This window comes from Zalophus californianus, chromosome 12, assembly GCF_009762305.2.
Source record: "Zalophus californianus isolate mZalCal1 chromosome 12, mZalCal1.pri.v2, whole genome shotgun sequence".
Classification (NCBI taxonomy): domain Eukaryota; kingdom Metazoa; phylum Chordata; class Mammalia; order Carnivora; family Otariidae; genus Zalophus; species Zalophus californianus.
The window spans coordinates 105,436,489-105,454,682 of record NC_045606.1 but is presented as its reverse complement, the minus strand read 5'-3'; the positions used below and the strand labels follow the sequence as shown (position 1 = coordinate 105,454,682).

Sequence of the window (18,194 nt, the reverse complement as noted above, 5' to 3'; positions counted from 1 at the left end):
AAACCAAGCACGTCACTCAAAGTGATGCTACTCATAAACCGACATTCCCTTTTATTAGAAGAGGAGTTTGTGCAGATGACCCGAATGCCCGCTCCTGCTGCAGAGGAGCGCCCGTGAGACAAAGCACCAGCGTGAGAGTCCTTTCTGCACACCACCGTCTGACATGCCACAGACCCAATCAGCGCGTGTTCACAGTCTGGACACCCCACCCTCACGCACCAGAAATTCCTTCAACCACCTGTCAGGAAAGAAAGGGATGAAGGGACGGAAGCGGGAGAGGGTGCGGGGAGAGGGGGAGACGGACAAAGACAGACAGACACTCCCTTCCAAACTCTTGCCCTACAACCTGCCCTAGAAGACACGGGGCGAGAGGTGTCTTTCCTTCATTGGACTGCAGACCTCTGTGATTACTAATATAGTTAGTTGTATTTCAGAAGTTTAGTCTCTGGTTGCTGGAGTCACACACTCATCTTTTCCTATTACAGCAGAGGGGAGTTAGCTTGGACTCCTGATAGAGGAGGATTCAACGAGGCACTAGGCTAGGTCAGCTCACCACGAAGGATGTTTGAATGTTAAATTTTCTGTTCAGTTCACAGTCAATTAAAATATGCATATTAAAGATTCCAGACTTCAAGTTACATAATGATTCATATAAGAAAAACCAAATTACATAAATAAAAAGTTTCAAAAACCAGTTTCTTCAACATTTAGTATGTTTTAATGTCTACAGTGAGGTTAAATTTGCTTCAACTCTGTGTTTTCACTATCAGAAACATATGAAAGTCATATGGTTTTTAAAAAATGAGGATATTAAAAACAAATCTACTCTCAGATAAAGCCATACTCTTAATGTGTACAGACAAACTATAAAATTAGGCATTAATTTCTCCTTTTTATGAAATTGAGACCATCTAGAATTTTTCTTACATAAAATTAGTACTTTAAAATACCATCTTAGAATATTTTTAATTAGGTTGCCACTTTCCATGTACATAAGCTCAATTTGTAAGTCCATGTGATACATACCCTGTGATCATCCGTGTTGTCATAGAAGAGATGAGAAACCAAAGGTGTCTCAGAAACCTGGCATTAAAGGCTAAACTGTAGAGAAGCCTAAAAAGGGAATGGGGAAAAATAAGTGAGAATAAGCAGATATTCATTCAACATATTTCTTCAAAATTCAAGAAAGCTATAAACTGATGACAGTATATAATTCAGAAAATGTCTGTATGAAGCCCACAAACAGCATGCTTCCTGCACCAGGCTGCTTGCTGGGGTTGGGGGTGACTGGGAAACATTCCTGCACCGGGAGCTCTAGAAGGCATCAGGCCACGTGTGCTGTTCCCGAGCTCGGCAGTCCTGAGCTGGGGACGTGAGGTCCATGTCACGAGAAAGAGACGGGCTGCTCTAAAGCACAAGGTGAGTTTGCTCACCCTCTGGGTACATGTTATATTAATATGCTATAATATTATATGGTACTAATATTACTAATCATACATCTAAAAATTTTTAAATACTAATTTTAAGTCACCATTCTTGAAACAAACACATAAAGATGTGTTTTTAAATGCTTAACTAGCATCTCAAATAGAATTCAGATCTAAAAGTACATTTTAAAGGTCTTTAAAAGCCCTCCTGTATAATACCAATTCGATTAAAAAGACTAAGAATCAGGGCGCCTGGGTGGCTCAGTCGTTAAGCATATGCCTTCGGCTTGGGTCACGATCCCAGGGTCCTGGGATCGAGCCCCGCATCGGGCTCCCTGCTCCGCGGGAAGCCTGCTTCTCCCTCTCCTACTCCCTCTGCTTGTGTTCCCTCTCCGGCTGTCTCTCTGTCAAATAAATAAAATCTTTAAAAAAAAAAAAAAGACTAAAAATCTTTGTGGGTAAAGGGCAGAAGTTTAGGGGCACCTGGGTGGTGCAGTCGGCTGAGTTCCCAACTCTTGGTTTCGGCCTGGGTCATGATCTCAGGGTTGTGAGATTGGGCTCCATGCTCAGTGTGAAGTCTGCTTGAGACTCTCTCTCTCTGCCCCTCCCCCCCCGCACTCTCCCTCTCTGTCTCAAATAAATCAATCTTAAAAAAAAAAGGCAGAAGTTCATTTAACTTTAAGTCTGTGTGGTATATTGCATTTTTGTAATAGGATATACTTTCTCATCACAGTGTTATCAGAAAAAAAACCCCTGCATAAAACATTTTTAGAAGCGTACGAGTCAAGGGATGCCTGGGTGGCTCAGCCCATTAAGCGTCTGCCTTCGGCTCAGGTCATGATCTTAGGGTCCTGAGATCGAGTCCCGTGTAAGGTTCCCTGCTCAGCGGGAAGCCTGCTTCTCCCTCTCCCTCTGCCTGCCGCTCCCATTGCTTGTGCTCTCTCTCCCCTTCTCTGTGTGTCAAATAAATAAAATCTTAAAAAAAAAGTGTACGAGTCAAAAATTAAATTTCAAACTTATGAGACTACACCACAGTAAAAAAAGTTTAGGATAGTAGGAAAACTTGGCTTTGAGAAAGGAGTGTCACCTTACTCTAGAATCACCTTAGAAGAAACGAGAAAGCAGAAGAGCAGAAACAGGGGGCTTAGGTGAGCAGAACCAGAGGATATAAACATTGTCAGTGCAAGTAGAGGGTGTGTTAGGAATGATCCCAGAATGAAAACGTGCAGATAAAAATGCCGTGAGGACAGAATCCCACGTTTTAAATATCTGCAAATCATATACTTTCTGTGGGATGCTGGAGCTAATACTGAGTCGCTGATTTTCACGGTGGAAGAGCTCAGGGCCTGACTTCTACCCCCAAGGTGTAAAGTCAGCTTGTGGTGAGAACAAGCATAGGCTCCTGAGTCCCAGAGGGCTCTTCTGTCTCCTCAGTGGTGCAGCCACTGGCCCCTGGGAACTCCTGAGACCACTTCTACTTCTCTTAAGAAACGGCCATGAACAACGACCGGATGGTCTCACTAAAAACACTCTGCAGTGTGCATCCCCAGCTCTCCTCGCATGTAATTGTCATAGTTACTGTAACTCTTATAGTGAATGGAATATATGGTATTTGTAACAGACTACATTTTACACGGAATGTATTAATTTAAATGAACAGTTTAGATAGTGAGTCATTTATCAATACAAATCTCTCAAAATTGGTTAATCAAGTATTTTCCTACATTCCATCCAAAATATCAGATATATTCTTCAGTACTGGCATTTTTTTTTAGAAGATTTTATTTATTTATTTGACCGAGAGAGACACAGCGAGAGAGGGAACACAAGCAGGGGGAGCGGGAGAGGGAGCAGGAGGCCTCCCCGCAGAGCAGGGAGCACGATGCAGGGGCTCGATCCCAGGACCCTGGGATCATGACCTGAGCCGAAGGCAGACACTTAACTGAGCCAGCGAGGTGCCCCAGTATTGGCATTTTCTGAGTACACAATAGGGATTATGGAGGACTGGTTTTAAAAAATCCAATGTCATTTTAGGGCAGTGCATTCTGAGAAGTCCAAATGGCCATAAAAGCACAGTCATTTACAAACCAGCGAGAGCAGGAAAGAATGCGTGGAGCTGACTGGGAATCCTGAAACCTCGGCTACGGAGAGTCTCTTACGTCACTCCGTCTACCCGCTCTGCAATGCCACTGAGGCCACCAGCGATCTGTGTTCTCAGGATGTGGAAGGGCTGCAGCTCAGACATAATGATGATTCTAGGAGGGGGTTGGGTCTGTCACAAGTCGTGCTGGCACAAACTGGTAACAACACCACCCTCATTCTTAAGAAAGCTCAGCTGGGTGAGTCTCAAAAGTAGTTAGAGAAATGTAAACACCATGTTCTCCAACATGCTGAATCTCTGTCATTAATGTCTAAGCAAATTCCCACCTAAACTTTCCACTTCCCAAAACAAAAAGACTCCCCTGTTGTGCACCTGAGCTGTACTGGAAGACAGGACTACGAGCCCATCTCTGAATACTTAAAATGCTGGCGACACCCAACACGTAGCGAATGTTAAATCTGACTTTCCTGCCTTTATGGACCTTTATATACTATGAAGGATGTCCAAACAACCACAGGTAAAACACACATCCTAAGCCCAACTCCTGAAAAAACAAAAGAATTTAGAAGGTAGTATTTGCTTGCCTTATTTCTGTTCCATCAAGAAACTGAGTTCTTTTATTTTTTAAAGATTTTATTTACTCATTTCAGACACAGAGATACGGAGAGAGAGAGAGAGCATGAGGAGGGGGAGAGGTGGAGGGAGAGGGAGAAGCAGACTCCCCGCTGAGCCAGGAGCCCAATGTGGGGCTCGATCCCAGGACCCTGGGCTCATGGCCTGAGTCAAAGGCAGACGCTTCACCATCTGAGCCACCCAGGCGCCCCAAGAAACTGAGTTCTTTTTAAAAAATGAATTATCTAGTATAGTTTTACTGACAGCAATAAGATTTCTTAAAATTATGTTATATATAAATAGTAAAACTTAGCACCTAAGAAATCTGAGAAATTACATTTTTTTTAAAGATTTTATTTATTTATTTGACAGAAAGAAATAGCGAGAGCAAGAACACAAGCAGGGGGAGTGGGAGAGGGAGAAGCAGGCTTCCCGTGGAGCAGGGAGCCTGATGAGGGGCTCGATCCCAGGACCCTGGGATCATGACCTGAGCTGAAGGCAGATGCTTAACTGACTGAGCCACCCAGGCGCCCCCCCACCTTTTTTAGAAATTACATATTTTCAATGTATGTCTCCTTTGCTTTTTTTTCTTTTTAAAATTTTTTTAAAGATTTTTATTTATTTATTCGACAGAGAGAGAGGGAGATACAGTGAGAGGGGGAACACAAGCAGGGGAGTGGGAGAGGGAGAAGCAGGCTTCCCGTGGAGCAGGGAGCCCGATGTGGGGCTCCATCCCAGGACCTCGGGATCACGACGCTCTTTTTTCTTAAGAGCAACACAACAATACAGTCTAAGAGCATTAGCAACATTCCATCCATCTCCCCAGAAATAACCAAACTTAATGCCCGGAGATAAGTCCCCTAGATCCTATGTGGATACACATAAGCAGAAATGGGCCCTCCCGGTATATACTCTCTTAGAACAGTTTTCTCCTTAAGATTGTAATTACCATCTCTCCACAGAAATATATACATATATGTATTTCTGAAACACCATTTTAAGGGCTACGTATTTCAAAAGTTATATTTCAAGCTAACTTTGAAACAATTGTATTTCAATCCTTCAACAGGCAAAAGGAAAACAAATTATTAAACATTTTTATAAATTACTGAAGGTTATTTAGTTTGGAGCTTTATTGCTAAAAGGTAAAGAAGTAATCCGTTCTTTACATATACTGGAATATATTAAGAATTACCCACTAAGTTTTATTTAGCTGAGATAACCCTATGAGTTACTTAGTAAAGGGCGACCTTTCCAACCCGAGTCATAAATTCGGGTCAGCTGTCCGCAGGGACTCTTTAAGTCATTAGAGAGAACAGAGTGGAGGGTACAGCGCACATGCAGGAAGGAGAGGTGTTCTCAGACACCGGAAGGTGTCCCAGGTAAAAGAAACAGGACTAGTTTGGTCCTGTTTACCACAAAGACCATGCCTCTCTTGTAGCACACAAGCAGAGACCTAATACTCTGTTTTCCTGCTGAAAGTATCACTTGTTTGACAAAAGCAATATTAAAACACACATACAACATTTCACCTCTGAGATAAGATGAAAAATACATTCTAAATTTCCTTTATCATTACAAAAATTTTAAGACATATTTCAGTTTCAGGCAACTTGCCAAACAATTTCTCTTCACAGACCACTGAAAACTACAAAGAGAAGCCCCAGACACAGCTCTGTTCAGTCAACGTTCCAGTGCTCAAAGCACAACCAGGTCACACAGACGGTGCCCTTTCTCCTGACAACTGCTTTTATTTAAGAGTGAACAGACTTGAAAACGGAACTTTCCCTCATACTACAGTTTCACTAAAATGAATCATTATGTTGGATGCTTTCCTTACTATTTCTTACGACTACTCTTAAAAAGTACATGTAAGAAGATCAATACAGGCTGCATGCGTGCTTTTTCCAAGTTGACTTGTGCTTCCTGTGAATCACTCATAAATGTTTAGAAAATTCTCAGCAAGTTTCAAAAATCACTTATTGCTAAGTCTGACCAAATCAAGACCACTTACTAATTTGATGGGTCTAACAATGATTATCAATTAGTTTATAATCTATATATGACTTCAAAATAGATTTAATAATAAAATCATTATATATTGAAATGTTTAAAAGCTCACAAATCTTACTTGGCCTCTATCATAGAATATTCTAACATGAATCAAAAGCAAATTAAATGTATTGATTATACTGAAAATATCATTGATAATAAAAGCAAGCATGAAATTACATGCAAAAAGTAAATTTCTCTATGTAAGTATCCAGGCTCAATAGTTTCAAAAGAAATTATAAAAATTTGTTTACAAAAACATGAGCAGTATAATCTGCAATAAAAAACAAAACACAAATTCCTATTTTTCCCCACTGAAGTCCTGTGCATACTCACACTATCTCAAATTATTACAGACACGAACTTGTGAACCAGAGCTAAAGAACGTCCATTACCACATGCACGTGACAGCGCCCAAAAAACAGGACAACAGCCATGCGCTTGCCGGCACAGGATTATCTAAACCACGATTCAAAACATAAAATACAATTAAGTTGGCTCATTCTATTAGGTTTTGTTGCAATAAAACTGATCTGTGAGGCCTTGTGATTGGATGTATCTTCAAGAAAACCACTGGCAAATTATAATAGCAACCTCTGTGATTCCTAAAACACTATCTTTTAAAATTCCATTTCCAAGGTTTTAGAAGTCCGTGCAGCAGAAGAGCTGAGTGCCGAGAACACGTCCGTGTGGTGCCCGCACTCTAAGCCCCACTCCTGACATCAGCACTAACGGAAGTGCCTGCCATACAGTGAAAGCATCCCTGCAGGTTGGGAATTACAGGTGAGATGTCGGTGACTCCGTGAGGCCTCTGACACATGGTGACCACAGCGTGAATCCAGCAGACAACCGACCCAATAAAGGTCAGACGAGGGGGGAAGATGTGTTTTGGACAGAGCCCAGCAGCGGCAAGAGGGGGAGGCAGAAAGTCAGCGCAAGCACGGCTGGGGCAGAGAGGTAACCACACACTCGGTAAGTGAAGGATACACAACAAACTGATCAACTACGGAGTGTGAATTTTTTCCTGAAAGCAAAGGGGATGCACTGGCAGATGTCTAAGTAGGAGATTAACAGGCTTACGTTTTGGACAATTCAGTTTTGGCAAAACAGAGCACAAGAACATAGCACTCACACGTCACTGTGACTGGACGCACGTGTGCAATCACCGAGAAAGGAACGAGTCTAAGCCTAAACTCTATAGCAACTCCGTCCAACAGAACTTCTGTGGCGCTGGGAATGGTCCGTGCCGTCTAACACGGTGGCCACTGACCAGCCACACGCTGGCCACTACGCGCTTGAAATGTGGCGAGCTGTGTGGCCGAGGACCTGGGTTTGTACTTCCATTTAACTGTAATTAATTTACAATAAAGTAGGCACATTTTGCTACTGGCCCCCCCAGCATAACCCCCAGGTTTGGGGAGAGATGCTGAACTCAATCTTAGGCAATATGGAAGGGGTCTGAGGACAGCCCCTGTTGAACAGCTAAATAGGAGTCTGGAGCTCCAGAAAGTGGTTGAAGCCACTTCTATCACCCAGATAATCAACTGAGTAGAAAAAAACAAAGAAACTGAAGGGAAAAGAAGTCGAACAAGTTGAGGAAACACTGAAACACAGAGACAAAGAAGAGCCCATGGAGGAAACAAAAAGAGAAGCCCCGCAGCAAAGGGAAATTCATGAGAACGGCACCCGCAAAGGTCACAGGGGAAGGAGGTTTGGGAAGAGGAAGGGCAACCACGCAGATGACCACGGAGGGCCAGGCTTGCTAGGGGGGCTAGGGGGGCCTGTGGGTGTGCCCCCTCCAGCAGAGCAGGGTGAGGCGTGACCAGAGGCAGGGCAAACAGAGGGGCAGTTCTCAGCTCTACCTGTAACACTTGTGAACAGCACAAATCCATCGATGACACACTAACCTACTGCCTGCCAACTCGCATTCTAAGTCAGGCGGGGTTAAAGCCTAGCACGGCCCAGCGGCCGCCCTCACAAGGCCACGTAAGTGCCCACCTTTCTGGGTTTAGTTCTCTGGATACTGGGACACTGCCTTCTTGTTTTCCATCTCGCAATACAACCATGTAGCATTTATTCATAGTAAAAATAGTGAATAGATTTTCTTAAGGAAAAAATAAATTTATATCCAAGTATTTATTCAGAGTCCCAATGGCAGGATCTACAAATTTTCTCTCATAAAAGGAGCTGGCTGGGGCGCCTGGGTGGCTCAGTTGGGTTAAGCGACTGCCTTCAGCTCAGGTCATGATCCTGGAGTCCAGGGATCGAGTCCCGCATCGGGCTCCCTGCTCAGCGGGGAGTCTGCTTCTCCCTCTGACCCTCCCCCCTCTCATGCTCGGTCTCTCAAATAAATAAAATCTTAAAAAAAAAAAAAAAAAAAGGAGCTGGCTGGGACGCCTGAGTGGCTTAGTAGGTTAAGCATCTGCCTTCGGCTCCGGTCATGATCCCAGGGTCCTGGGATCGAGCCCCGCATTGGGCTCCCTGCTCAGTGGGGAGTCTGCTTCTCCCTCTCCCCCTGCTTGTACTTTTTCTAGCTGTCAAATAAATAAATAAGATCTTTAGGGAAAAAAAATTAAAGGAGCTGCAGCTCATTTATTACTTAATTTTTTAAAATTTAAGTAATTCACATGATTTGAAACTCAAAACCATATCAAAAAACATGCACTGAAGGGCACCTGGGTGGCTCAGTCAGTTGAGCAGCATCTGACTTCAGCTCAGGTCATAATCCCAGGGTCCTGGGGTCAAGCCCTGCTTCAGGCTCCCTGCCCCTCCCCCCAACTCACGCGCTCTCTAATAAATAAATAAAAATCATTAAGAAAAAATACAGTAAGAAGTCCACACTCTCCTCTACTCTTGACCTCCCCAGCACAGCCAGACATGTGAATAATCAGGTCTATGAATTTTCTGTGTATGTGTCCAAGATTTCTTATGCCAATACAAATATACATTCCTACTTTTTCCACCAGTAGGTTATTATTCACATTGTACTGTAACTTCCTATTTTTCACTTAAACATGTTATCTTGGAACTCTTTCCGTATCAATATAAAAAGGGTCTCCGTGTTCCTTTATACATCCTGACAATCAATGTTAAACAGAAATCAAAATTGCAGGGGCACCTGGGTGGCTCAGTCAGTTGAGCATCTGACTCTTGATTTTGGCTCGGGTCATGATCTCAGGGTCCTGGGATTGAAGCCCCCAGTCGAGCCGGGCTCTGCACTCAGTGTGAAGCCTGCATAAGATTCTCACGCTTCCTCTGCCTCTCCCCCCACTAAAATAAATAAATAAATCTGAAGAAGAAGAAGAAGAGGAAGAAGAAGAAGAAGAAAAAGAAGAAATAATAATAATTAAAATTGCAAATCCCAACCATGAAAGTAAGAGGGATTTGTATGAGCCCGGAGGCACTGATAGCGAGTTGTCAGCCCTGGAATTTATTAATCATCTTTTAAATACCTTAAAAAAACAAAACAAAAACAAACTTGAAAGCAGTGAGACTCAACCACAGTTAAAGAGTACCTGCTTTCATGAGCTATGAAAAACATTCTAGATACTTAAAACCTAATATATTTAAACCATAAATAAAATTCCTGGAGTAGTTTCTTAGAGGAAATAGGTGCAGTACTCATAAAATCAAGGTTCCATATAAAGCTCCTTTACCCATTAAACACCTTTTGGAAACAGTTCACTAGTGAACCCCAGCCCAGGGCAGTGATGCGTTTAACTCCAGTAATTACTATCCAAAGGGATGGACTTTGTGCTACAATAAAAGCAAGTTTCCTCGCTGAGCTGCTATGATCCTGAGATCTCACATCCTGCCCTAATGCAATTAGCCTACAGAGAGCTAATTACCTAATCGAGGGATCACAGTTCCACTGACATCTTACTTCCTCCAACAGTAATAAACACCAGGGCGCTAAGATAGCACCTGATTAGTGGGCTGCATTAGTGTTTACAAGGTGGTTTCAGCTGGTGATGTGTTCTCTGCATACAGTTCGGTTCAAAGAATGCTTTCCTAACCAAAAGAAACAGCTCTTTTCATGTTACAGGATAGCATTTTATAAAAGCAAGAGGACTCTTTGGGGTAACATAAATCATCTGACATAACATAGGACATCAAGAGACAGTGCCTTTCAGCACGATGCCTATATAACATCAGCCCCTTCATTCCTCCTAGAACCACTATGTATCTTTGCACCACACCCTGTTAAATATTTGTCCAATTCTCAAGAAACCACTAAACTATTCAAAAATAGTTCAACATTATGGTCACACTTACTTACTTCAATACAAATAAGCCATATTCTAACTTGTATGTTTTGTTTTGTCCCTTTCAAAAGTTTATTCCAAAGTTCTGAAAGGCAAACATTTCAGAGTGCTAGAGTAAACTGTCGAGGGCGATCTGATAAGAAGAGTGCTGTGGGAAAGCCTAGAAGATACGTCACATATTGGTTCTATAACCCAGGCGTGAGGCCAGTGTTTCAAAAGGTGGCTAGGACTAAACTCCACTCTCATTTCCAAGATACTCTAGAAAAATGAGTTTATTTCATTTAATACATGACAGGCCAGGAAAATGGATTCACACAGTATCAGTCGGTTTAGAAAAGAAAAACCAACTTTCATTCTCCATGAAGTGCTTGAACAGTTGAATATCCTCTATCATATTCTATCAGAAAGCGGCAGCTAAAACTGCTACAGAGGAAGCCAGAAAAAAGCACAGGGGGGAGGCACACTGCATTGTTCACGGAGTGCCCAACGACACTTGCCTGACTTTGGGCACCACCATCCGATGCTGCACCATCAGCGTGTGGCCGATCGATGCCATCAGAGTAAAGGCCTCCTCGCTGGCTGAGTCCCTCCACACCAGGTTTAACAGGGTGTTGGTCTGCTGCTTCGTGTCCAACTTCTTCAGACACTCCTCTGTTATGTATGGTACTGAGAGCCTACCATCCTCCTAAAACACACCACATAAATTGCTCTGAGTTAATGACGTTTTATTACAAATGACCCTCTACACCACACACACACATGAAATGTGATCTTACTTCAATGGAAAATAAAACGTAGGCATTATCTAAAAGTTACCCACATCACAATGGACAAATCAATATCTCTCCAAATGCATCCATTAAAGTAATATGAAAATCTCTAGAGCTCCACAGTCACTATCTATATTAGGCACCAATTTTATCCAGCATTAACACCACAGGGACTGTAAATACTCAGTTTTTGCCTACTGATGTGACAATATTTCAGTATTGACATTTTAAGAAAAATTAATTTCATATTTTTAGACACCATCGTACTAAGCATACATGGGTGGGAATATATTACCATCTAGCAGAATTTCCATTTTAAATTATTTGGGAGATTACAGTTTAAGCAAAAATATTAAATAATTTATTTTTAGAAAAACAAATGAGATATATTTATCTTAATTTCTCTAAAGATCTGATTCACCGAGTAAAACCTGAACTAAGACACTAAGCATTTACCTATTTGGGGTATTAACCAAAGATACATACTTTTCTCATATATGTATGTATATATCTAAGTATATATAAATATGAATATATATACACAACACTGGGTATTGCTGACTACATTGTTTGGAAACTTAAATGGATATAATTTATGTAACTTATAATAATCTATCAAAACATTGCTTTAGATAAAAGTAATAAATTCTATCTGTCAAACTCAAATCTGTAAATAAGATGCACCTAATAAAAGGAGTTAGGAAAAGACTACATTGGTACTATTTTTGTAGTGTACATATTTAAAATAAATTATACACAAACAATAACTAAACTGATTATACAGAAACCTAAGAGTTTATAAACAGTGAAATTTGACTTTGGAAAATCTCATTCAATCAAATTAAAGTCTACATAATTCCCATAGGAAGTAAAAGGCAATATATAAGCAGTCATCAAAAGATCTGACCGAAAAATAAAGAAAAGATTTTGAGTCAAACCTGTTGAGTACCTGGCCTACTACTGGGTCACTGGTTCTGAACCCAAATGTGGACAAGAAGGGAGAGATGATAAACAATGCAAGGGAAAAATGAAGAGAAAAAAATGAAAAAGAGAAACAAAAGTACCACGGTCATATAATTCTAGTAACAGAGACCTTGAAACCCTTGTATATTAAGAAAAAGAAAAGTGGAGTAAAATTTCCCAAAAATATAAGAAAATTAAGCTGCACTTTTTTTTTTTGCAGTTTGTCAAAAAAAATTTTAATGACTTTATGGGATGCCTAGCCCATGCAATGGCTCACACTTCAAAGGCTTACATTTAGAAACTTCAAAATAAAAGTTCTAAGCCATATTCTCCAATAGTCTTATGGGCTTTAAAAAAAATTTTTTTTTAACTTAAACTCAATTTAGTTAACATATAGTGTATTATTAGTTTCTGGGGGAGAGGTCAGGGATTCATCAGTCTTAAACAACACCCAGGGCTCATTCCATCACATGCCCTCCTTCGTGCCCATCCCCCAGTTACCCCAGCCCCCTCCTCCCTCCCGCCAGCAACCCTCGGTAGGTTTCCTAGAATTAAGAGCCTCTTATGTCATATGACTTCACTCATACGTGGAATGTAAGAAACAAAACAGATGAACATAGGGGAAGGGAAAGAAAAAAATAACATCAGAGAGGGAGACAAGCTGCACTTTTTGTATGTTCTGAGCAGTGTAACCACAAGCTAGTGAGCCTGGGCATTCTTTTGTTTCCTGCGTCTCACATTCTGCTCTTCTGTTTGTGTCCACAGTGGGAAGGGACTTCCTAACCTTCCTTCTCCAGCAGACGCAGCCCAGAGCCTCATTTTCACGTGGACACAAATTATATTGTGTATAAACATTATAATTTCACAGCTTCTCTAAAAGGTTAAGCATTAAAAAAGTGTCTTCTAAAAACAAAAGTTTTATCTACATTCCATCTACAGAATCCCATTTCTTTTACCACATAAAAAATTCACATTTTTATGTGCAGTTCTGAATTCTGACAGATGCAAGACTTCCAGCTTCCACCAAAACATTCAGTTTTGCCCCTTTGTAACTAGCCCTTCCCCTAGCTGTAAGGGGCAATGACTCATCTGTTTTTTCTTATTATTATGACTTTTTTCATCTCTGCTAATGAAGCTATTTGTATCAGAAGGCACAGTACTAACACATCCTTTCACTTCACAAGATCCTAAAGATTTACGTCCCCTGGAAAACCTGAGCCACTCTGGTGTGTATTTTTCCTGGGATTGGACTTAGTATTAATCAGTGGGAAATTTCGTAACAAAAAAATATTTAAACCCATGTCAGCCTTATATCAAGTTATTTCAATTGTGTAATTAAGAGAAAAATCAGCAGATATGTCACTGAAGACACACAAATTATGTATGTGTATAATGCAAAGTATAATGCAAAGCTTTTTATTCCTTGAAAATACATAGCAAATCATGCTTATACGTTACAATAAACTCAATATTCATTTTCTAATAACTCTAACATTTGGCATCCACAAAACTGCCAAAAATAAACAGGAGACATTACTTGATGTCTACAAGATAGGGTAAGGAAGAAAACCTTTTTTCCCTTTGAGGCTGGGAGAAGGGGAGGGCGTGGCCGCTGATGGGAGCGGGTTTCTGTGCAGACAATGCTCTACCCGAGTGACGGTGGCTGCAATTAGGCGAATATACTGAGAAATCACTCAACTGTACATCACTTTAAAAGGGCGAATTTTATGGTAAAGTATATCTCAATAAAGTTGCTATAAAAAATTCTTAAAAACAGAACAAATGCGTGGCACACAGTAAATGCGCTTCCTGAGAACTAGAAACTTATGAGCCTTTTAACTCAACAATTTCACTTCTGGGAAAATTTCCCAAGTAACAAATTAATATACAGCATGGCCTACTCTGCATAAAAAACCCACCTAACTATGTACCCCCACATATACTTCTATGGATGGGCAGGAGAAGGTGTGGAAGGACATCCCAATCCCCAGTCGCCAGGATGGTCATCTCTGGAAAGAACAGGGTGGCTGAGGAAGGGAGGGGACTTCATCTGCAGTCTGAATGCTTTATAACAAGAACGCTTTCAGGTATCACTTACACAGCTAAAAATAAGGACGGACACAAAGTTAAAAGTGACTTCAAAATCAGACAGAGTGACACGCAGTGTAATTCGTTCGCTGACCCCCAGGCCCCCTGGAGCTTACCGGAGCGCTTGGCTGCTTGTCTGCTGCTTCACCCTCATCTTCCGAGTCACTGGCCGAATCCTGACAGCTCGTGCCGGCAGGTGAAACTGGTAGCTGAGAGAGAAAGGTCTGGAGTACCCTTAAATACACCAGCAGTCCTTCCTCAGAGAGGGTCCCTTTGTAAAACAGTCAGTTGTAGTATTTCATTAGAAATGCTCAAACAGAAACTAGAAAACTCAGGTATCATTTTTCTTATATTCAGAGAGACATTTCTGACCACAACTTATTATCAAAATTCTAATAACTCATGTACAGATGTATTAAAATACATCAGAGAGAGGCTGTAATTCTAGAATAGGCGCACATTAGAAGCTTAGCGTAAACGGGGATGACATCCCTGCCCTCACAGTTCTCCCATTCAACTTTAAAATCCTTTTTAATCTGTGTGGCCTTGTAACATGTATCTGAATCAGGCCTTTTTTTTTTTTTTAAGTAATCTCTACACCCATGGTGGGGCTCAAACTCACAACCCGGAGATCAAGAGTCACATACTCCACTGATGGAGCCAGACAGGCGTCGCTGAATAGGGACTTTCGTATGTGCTTAGAAACTTTCCCCACTGTCTAGGACACAGACCTTCAGCAAATACACTCTTACAAGAAATCCACCCCCCAGCCCCAGGGGCCACCTTGACAACATACACCTGCCACTGGATTCCCTTCTCTTATGACTTCTATCTGCCAGTCCTATGTATATATGAGTTCAAGTAAAACATGTCTTTTATCTCATACCCAGGTAATGCTCGCCAACAGTTAAGACAAAGAAGAAGAGCCATGGTGCCCCACTGCTTGTCTTGGAGCACCTGCTCTCCAGTAACAACAGTGCACTCAGGAAGGGCTCATAAGGGAAAACAGTGTGTGCATCCGCTAAGGCTGGAATGACGAAATGAAAAATCTGATCTGTAAAAGGTGCTGCCAACAACTCCTCAGTGAAGGCACTAAAAACTTGCTGCCTGAAAGAAAAATGGAAGCTTTTATCAAAACATATTGTTCATAAAATCACTGATTAAAATTAACTTACAAAATATTCTTTTCTAAATTAATTGAAGTTAAGCATTCAATATCAACTAAATTGCCTTGAAATTAACTGATTTTGTGTATTCCCTATTAAGGAAACTCTACCATGTTTTTACATCTTTCAATAGAAGACAGGAAAATAACCAGACCATCAGAATTATAAATTTATATTAGGGTACAGGCCAAACAGAAATAGTAAAACTTTTCTTTAAACTTAGTCATATTAATAAAGTAAAAATTTGACTTTGAAGTCTTTATGTAAAATAGCATCCGTGTAAAAGTTACTGTCAGATTCAGAACCGTGAACTTACAAAATCAGTAAATTATCGCATTCTCACCTTGCACCTTCTGGACAGGAGTTGTAAGTAAAGTGCAATGGTTTCAGAACATTCTCTAGCAAAATGTTTGCTATAGGAACTCGAGATAAATCAGAATATTCAATACTTGATGGAAGCTTGCTGTTAATTAACAAATACAGAGATCTATAATACCCTAAAAGAAAGGAAAAACACGTATTTAAAATTTGGTACCTTCATCATGAGGAAAAAAAAATGTGTCAATTTTTAAATGCTTTTTATAAATCTCCATGGGTCCAAATTTAAGTTAATTTTTCTTCAACTTTCCTTTTTTGTTAAATGTTACTAGTTAAAGAGACAATGGCCCCCCTTTTTTAAGTTTATTAATTTTTTAAAGTAATCTCTACACCCAACGTGGGGCTTGAGCTCCCGACCCTGAGATCAAGAGTCACAGGCTCTACCGACTAAGCCAGCTGGGAGCCCCTTGAACTTTTTTATTAAGGAAAAGTTAAATACATAAGTAGCCTGAAATGGTATATATACTCCATGTACCCATCACCCACTCCTCCATTCATTGGGAAGCAAATCTAAAATATGATTTCAGTGTGTCATCAAAGGACTTTATTTTTCTTAAAAATACCATTATGACAGCTAAATTAAATTAATAATTCCTTGCTATCACAAGCATCTAGTCAGTGTTCAAGTGTCCAACTCTCTCTTGCTATAAATTTTACTTAACTAGTTTGCTTGAATCAGGATCTAAGTAAGGCCCATACATTGTGAGGGTTTTCATTTGCCTCTTAAGCATCCTCCAAGTATTTAACTAGTTTTGTGGTTTTTAAAAAGCATGTTGAACTCAGGACTTAAACAGACATATTTCAATTTACTGCAGTGGTTATCCTAATTAATTCTCACACTGTCCTGTCTTTGGGCAATGGGGTAGGCTGTGGGCAGGCCTCTGAGCTCCACTGCTCATGAAGAGCATCTCCAGACTCACCTGTCCTCATCTCCTGACCTGGAGCCAGGATCTGGCACCACCAGCCTTTTCATCCTTTTAGAGGAAATGATGGCTTTGGAGACCAAAATATGGGCACCAGGGAATTCAAGCTGAAGCAACAACTTTTATGACCTTACTACACTTTTGATGGGATTGCAGGGTGTGCAGTAAACATCAACTCTGGCATCACCAACGATCCAAATCCTACAGCTTTTTAAATATATCTGCCCCCCACCTTTTTAAAGATTTTATTTATTTATTTGACAGAGAGAGACACAGCGAGAGAAGGAACACAAGCAGGGGGAGTGGGAGAGGGAGAAGCAGGGAGAGAGGGAGAGGGAGAAGCAGGCTTCCTGCGGAGCAGGGAGCCCGACGTGGGGCTCCATCCCAGGACCCTGGGATCATGACCTGAGCCGAAGGCAGACGCCCAACGACTGAGCCACCCAAGAACAATCTTCAGGTGTAGTTTGTCCAGACACATTTGGTAGTGCACATTAAAAACACAATCCATTTGGTTTACTTTCTGAAAACAGTCCTACACAAATTTATGAAGAGGCCGCTTTTAGGCAACAGGCTTGAGCCATGGAAACTTGATCAGAGCACGAGGCCCTGGCGGAACACAGACAGGCCCATCAGGCAACCCACCTTGAAATAGCCATAGGCCCTAACGGACCAATGGGCTCCTTACAACCAGGCACGGTTACCAAAAAGGGAGAAAATTCCCTATGTCCCCAGACATCCTCACCTTCTCCGTTTACAAACAGGCCCCCCAGCCTCTGCTCATTTCTATCCCCTTTGTTCTGCCTCAGGTGAATCCTTTCAACCAGCCTGGGCCAGCTTCCACCCCTACTGAGCCAATCAGCGCCCCACAACTGGGGCCCCCCATCTGATCAGACAGACTCCACAATCTGTACCTGAGGCATGACCACTAAGCCCTGACTACTCAGTGCTCTGTCTTTACACGACTATGTAACTCCAACTCCAAACTCATGTATTTTGATCACTAGTGAAACTCAACAGAGACGCCTGAAAGCTCTTCTGCTGTGAGACTGAGAAGATGGAAGTGGGTGACACAGATGAAGGGGATGAAGAGCTGCAAACCTCCAGCCACAAAATCAGTAAGTCACGGAGATTAAGGAAGAAAAAAAAAAAAAGCACAGCACAGGGAATACATCAAGAATTTTAAAAAACACCACATCAAGAAAATTTTAAAAATATTATGGGGCGCCTGTGTGGCTCATTCTGTTAAGCATCTGCCCTCAGCTTGGGTCATGATCTCAAGGTCCTGGGATCGAGTCCCGCATCGGGCTCCCTGCTCATCGGGGAACCTGCTTCACCCCTGCCTGCCACTCCCCCCTGCTTGTGCTCTATGTCAAATAAATAAATAAAATCTTAAAAAAAGATAATACCATTAATATATCACATCAATCCCTGTATGTACTGAACAGACTA

At 41.4% G+C, this 18,194-nt stretch overlaps 1 protein-coding gene across 1 annotated transcript in view; it reads right to left on the bottom strand.

Annotated features, from left to right (window-relative positions):
• The window catches only part of UBE3C (ubiquitin protein ligase E3C), a 116,774-nt gene that overhangs the window by 65,264 nt on the left and 33,316 nt on the right, over positions 1–18,194 (bottom strand). Inside the window, exons 7-11 of the mRNA XM_027573611.2 lie at positions 15,788–15,941; positions 15,165–15,385; positions 14,395–14,549; positions 10,955–11,142; positions 1,027–1,113 (exon numbers count right to left, since the gene is read on the bottom strand). Of these exons, the coding sequence (XP_027429412.1) occupies positions 1,027–1,113; positions 10,955–11,142; positions 14,395–14,549; positions 15,165–15,385; positions 15,788–15,941 (805 nt within the window). The remainder of the gene's footprint in view (positions 1–1,026; positions 1,114–10,954; positions 11,143–14,394; positions 14,550–15,164; positions 15,386–15,787; positions 15,942–18,194) is intronic.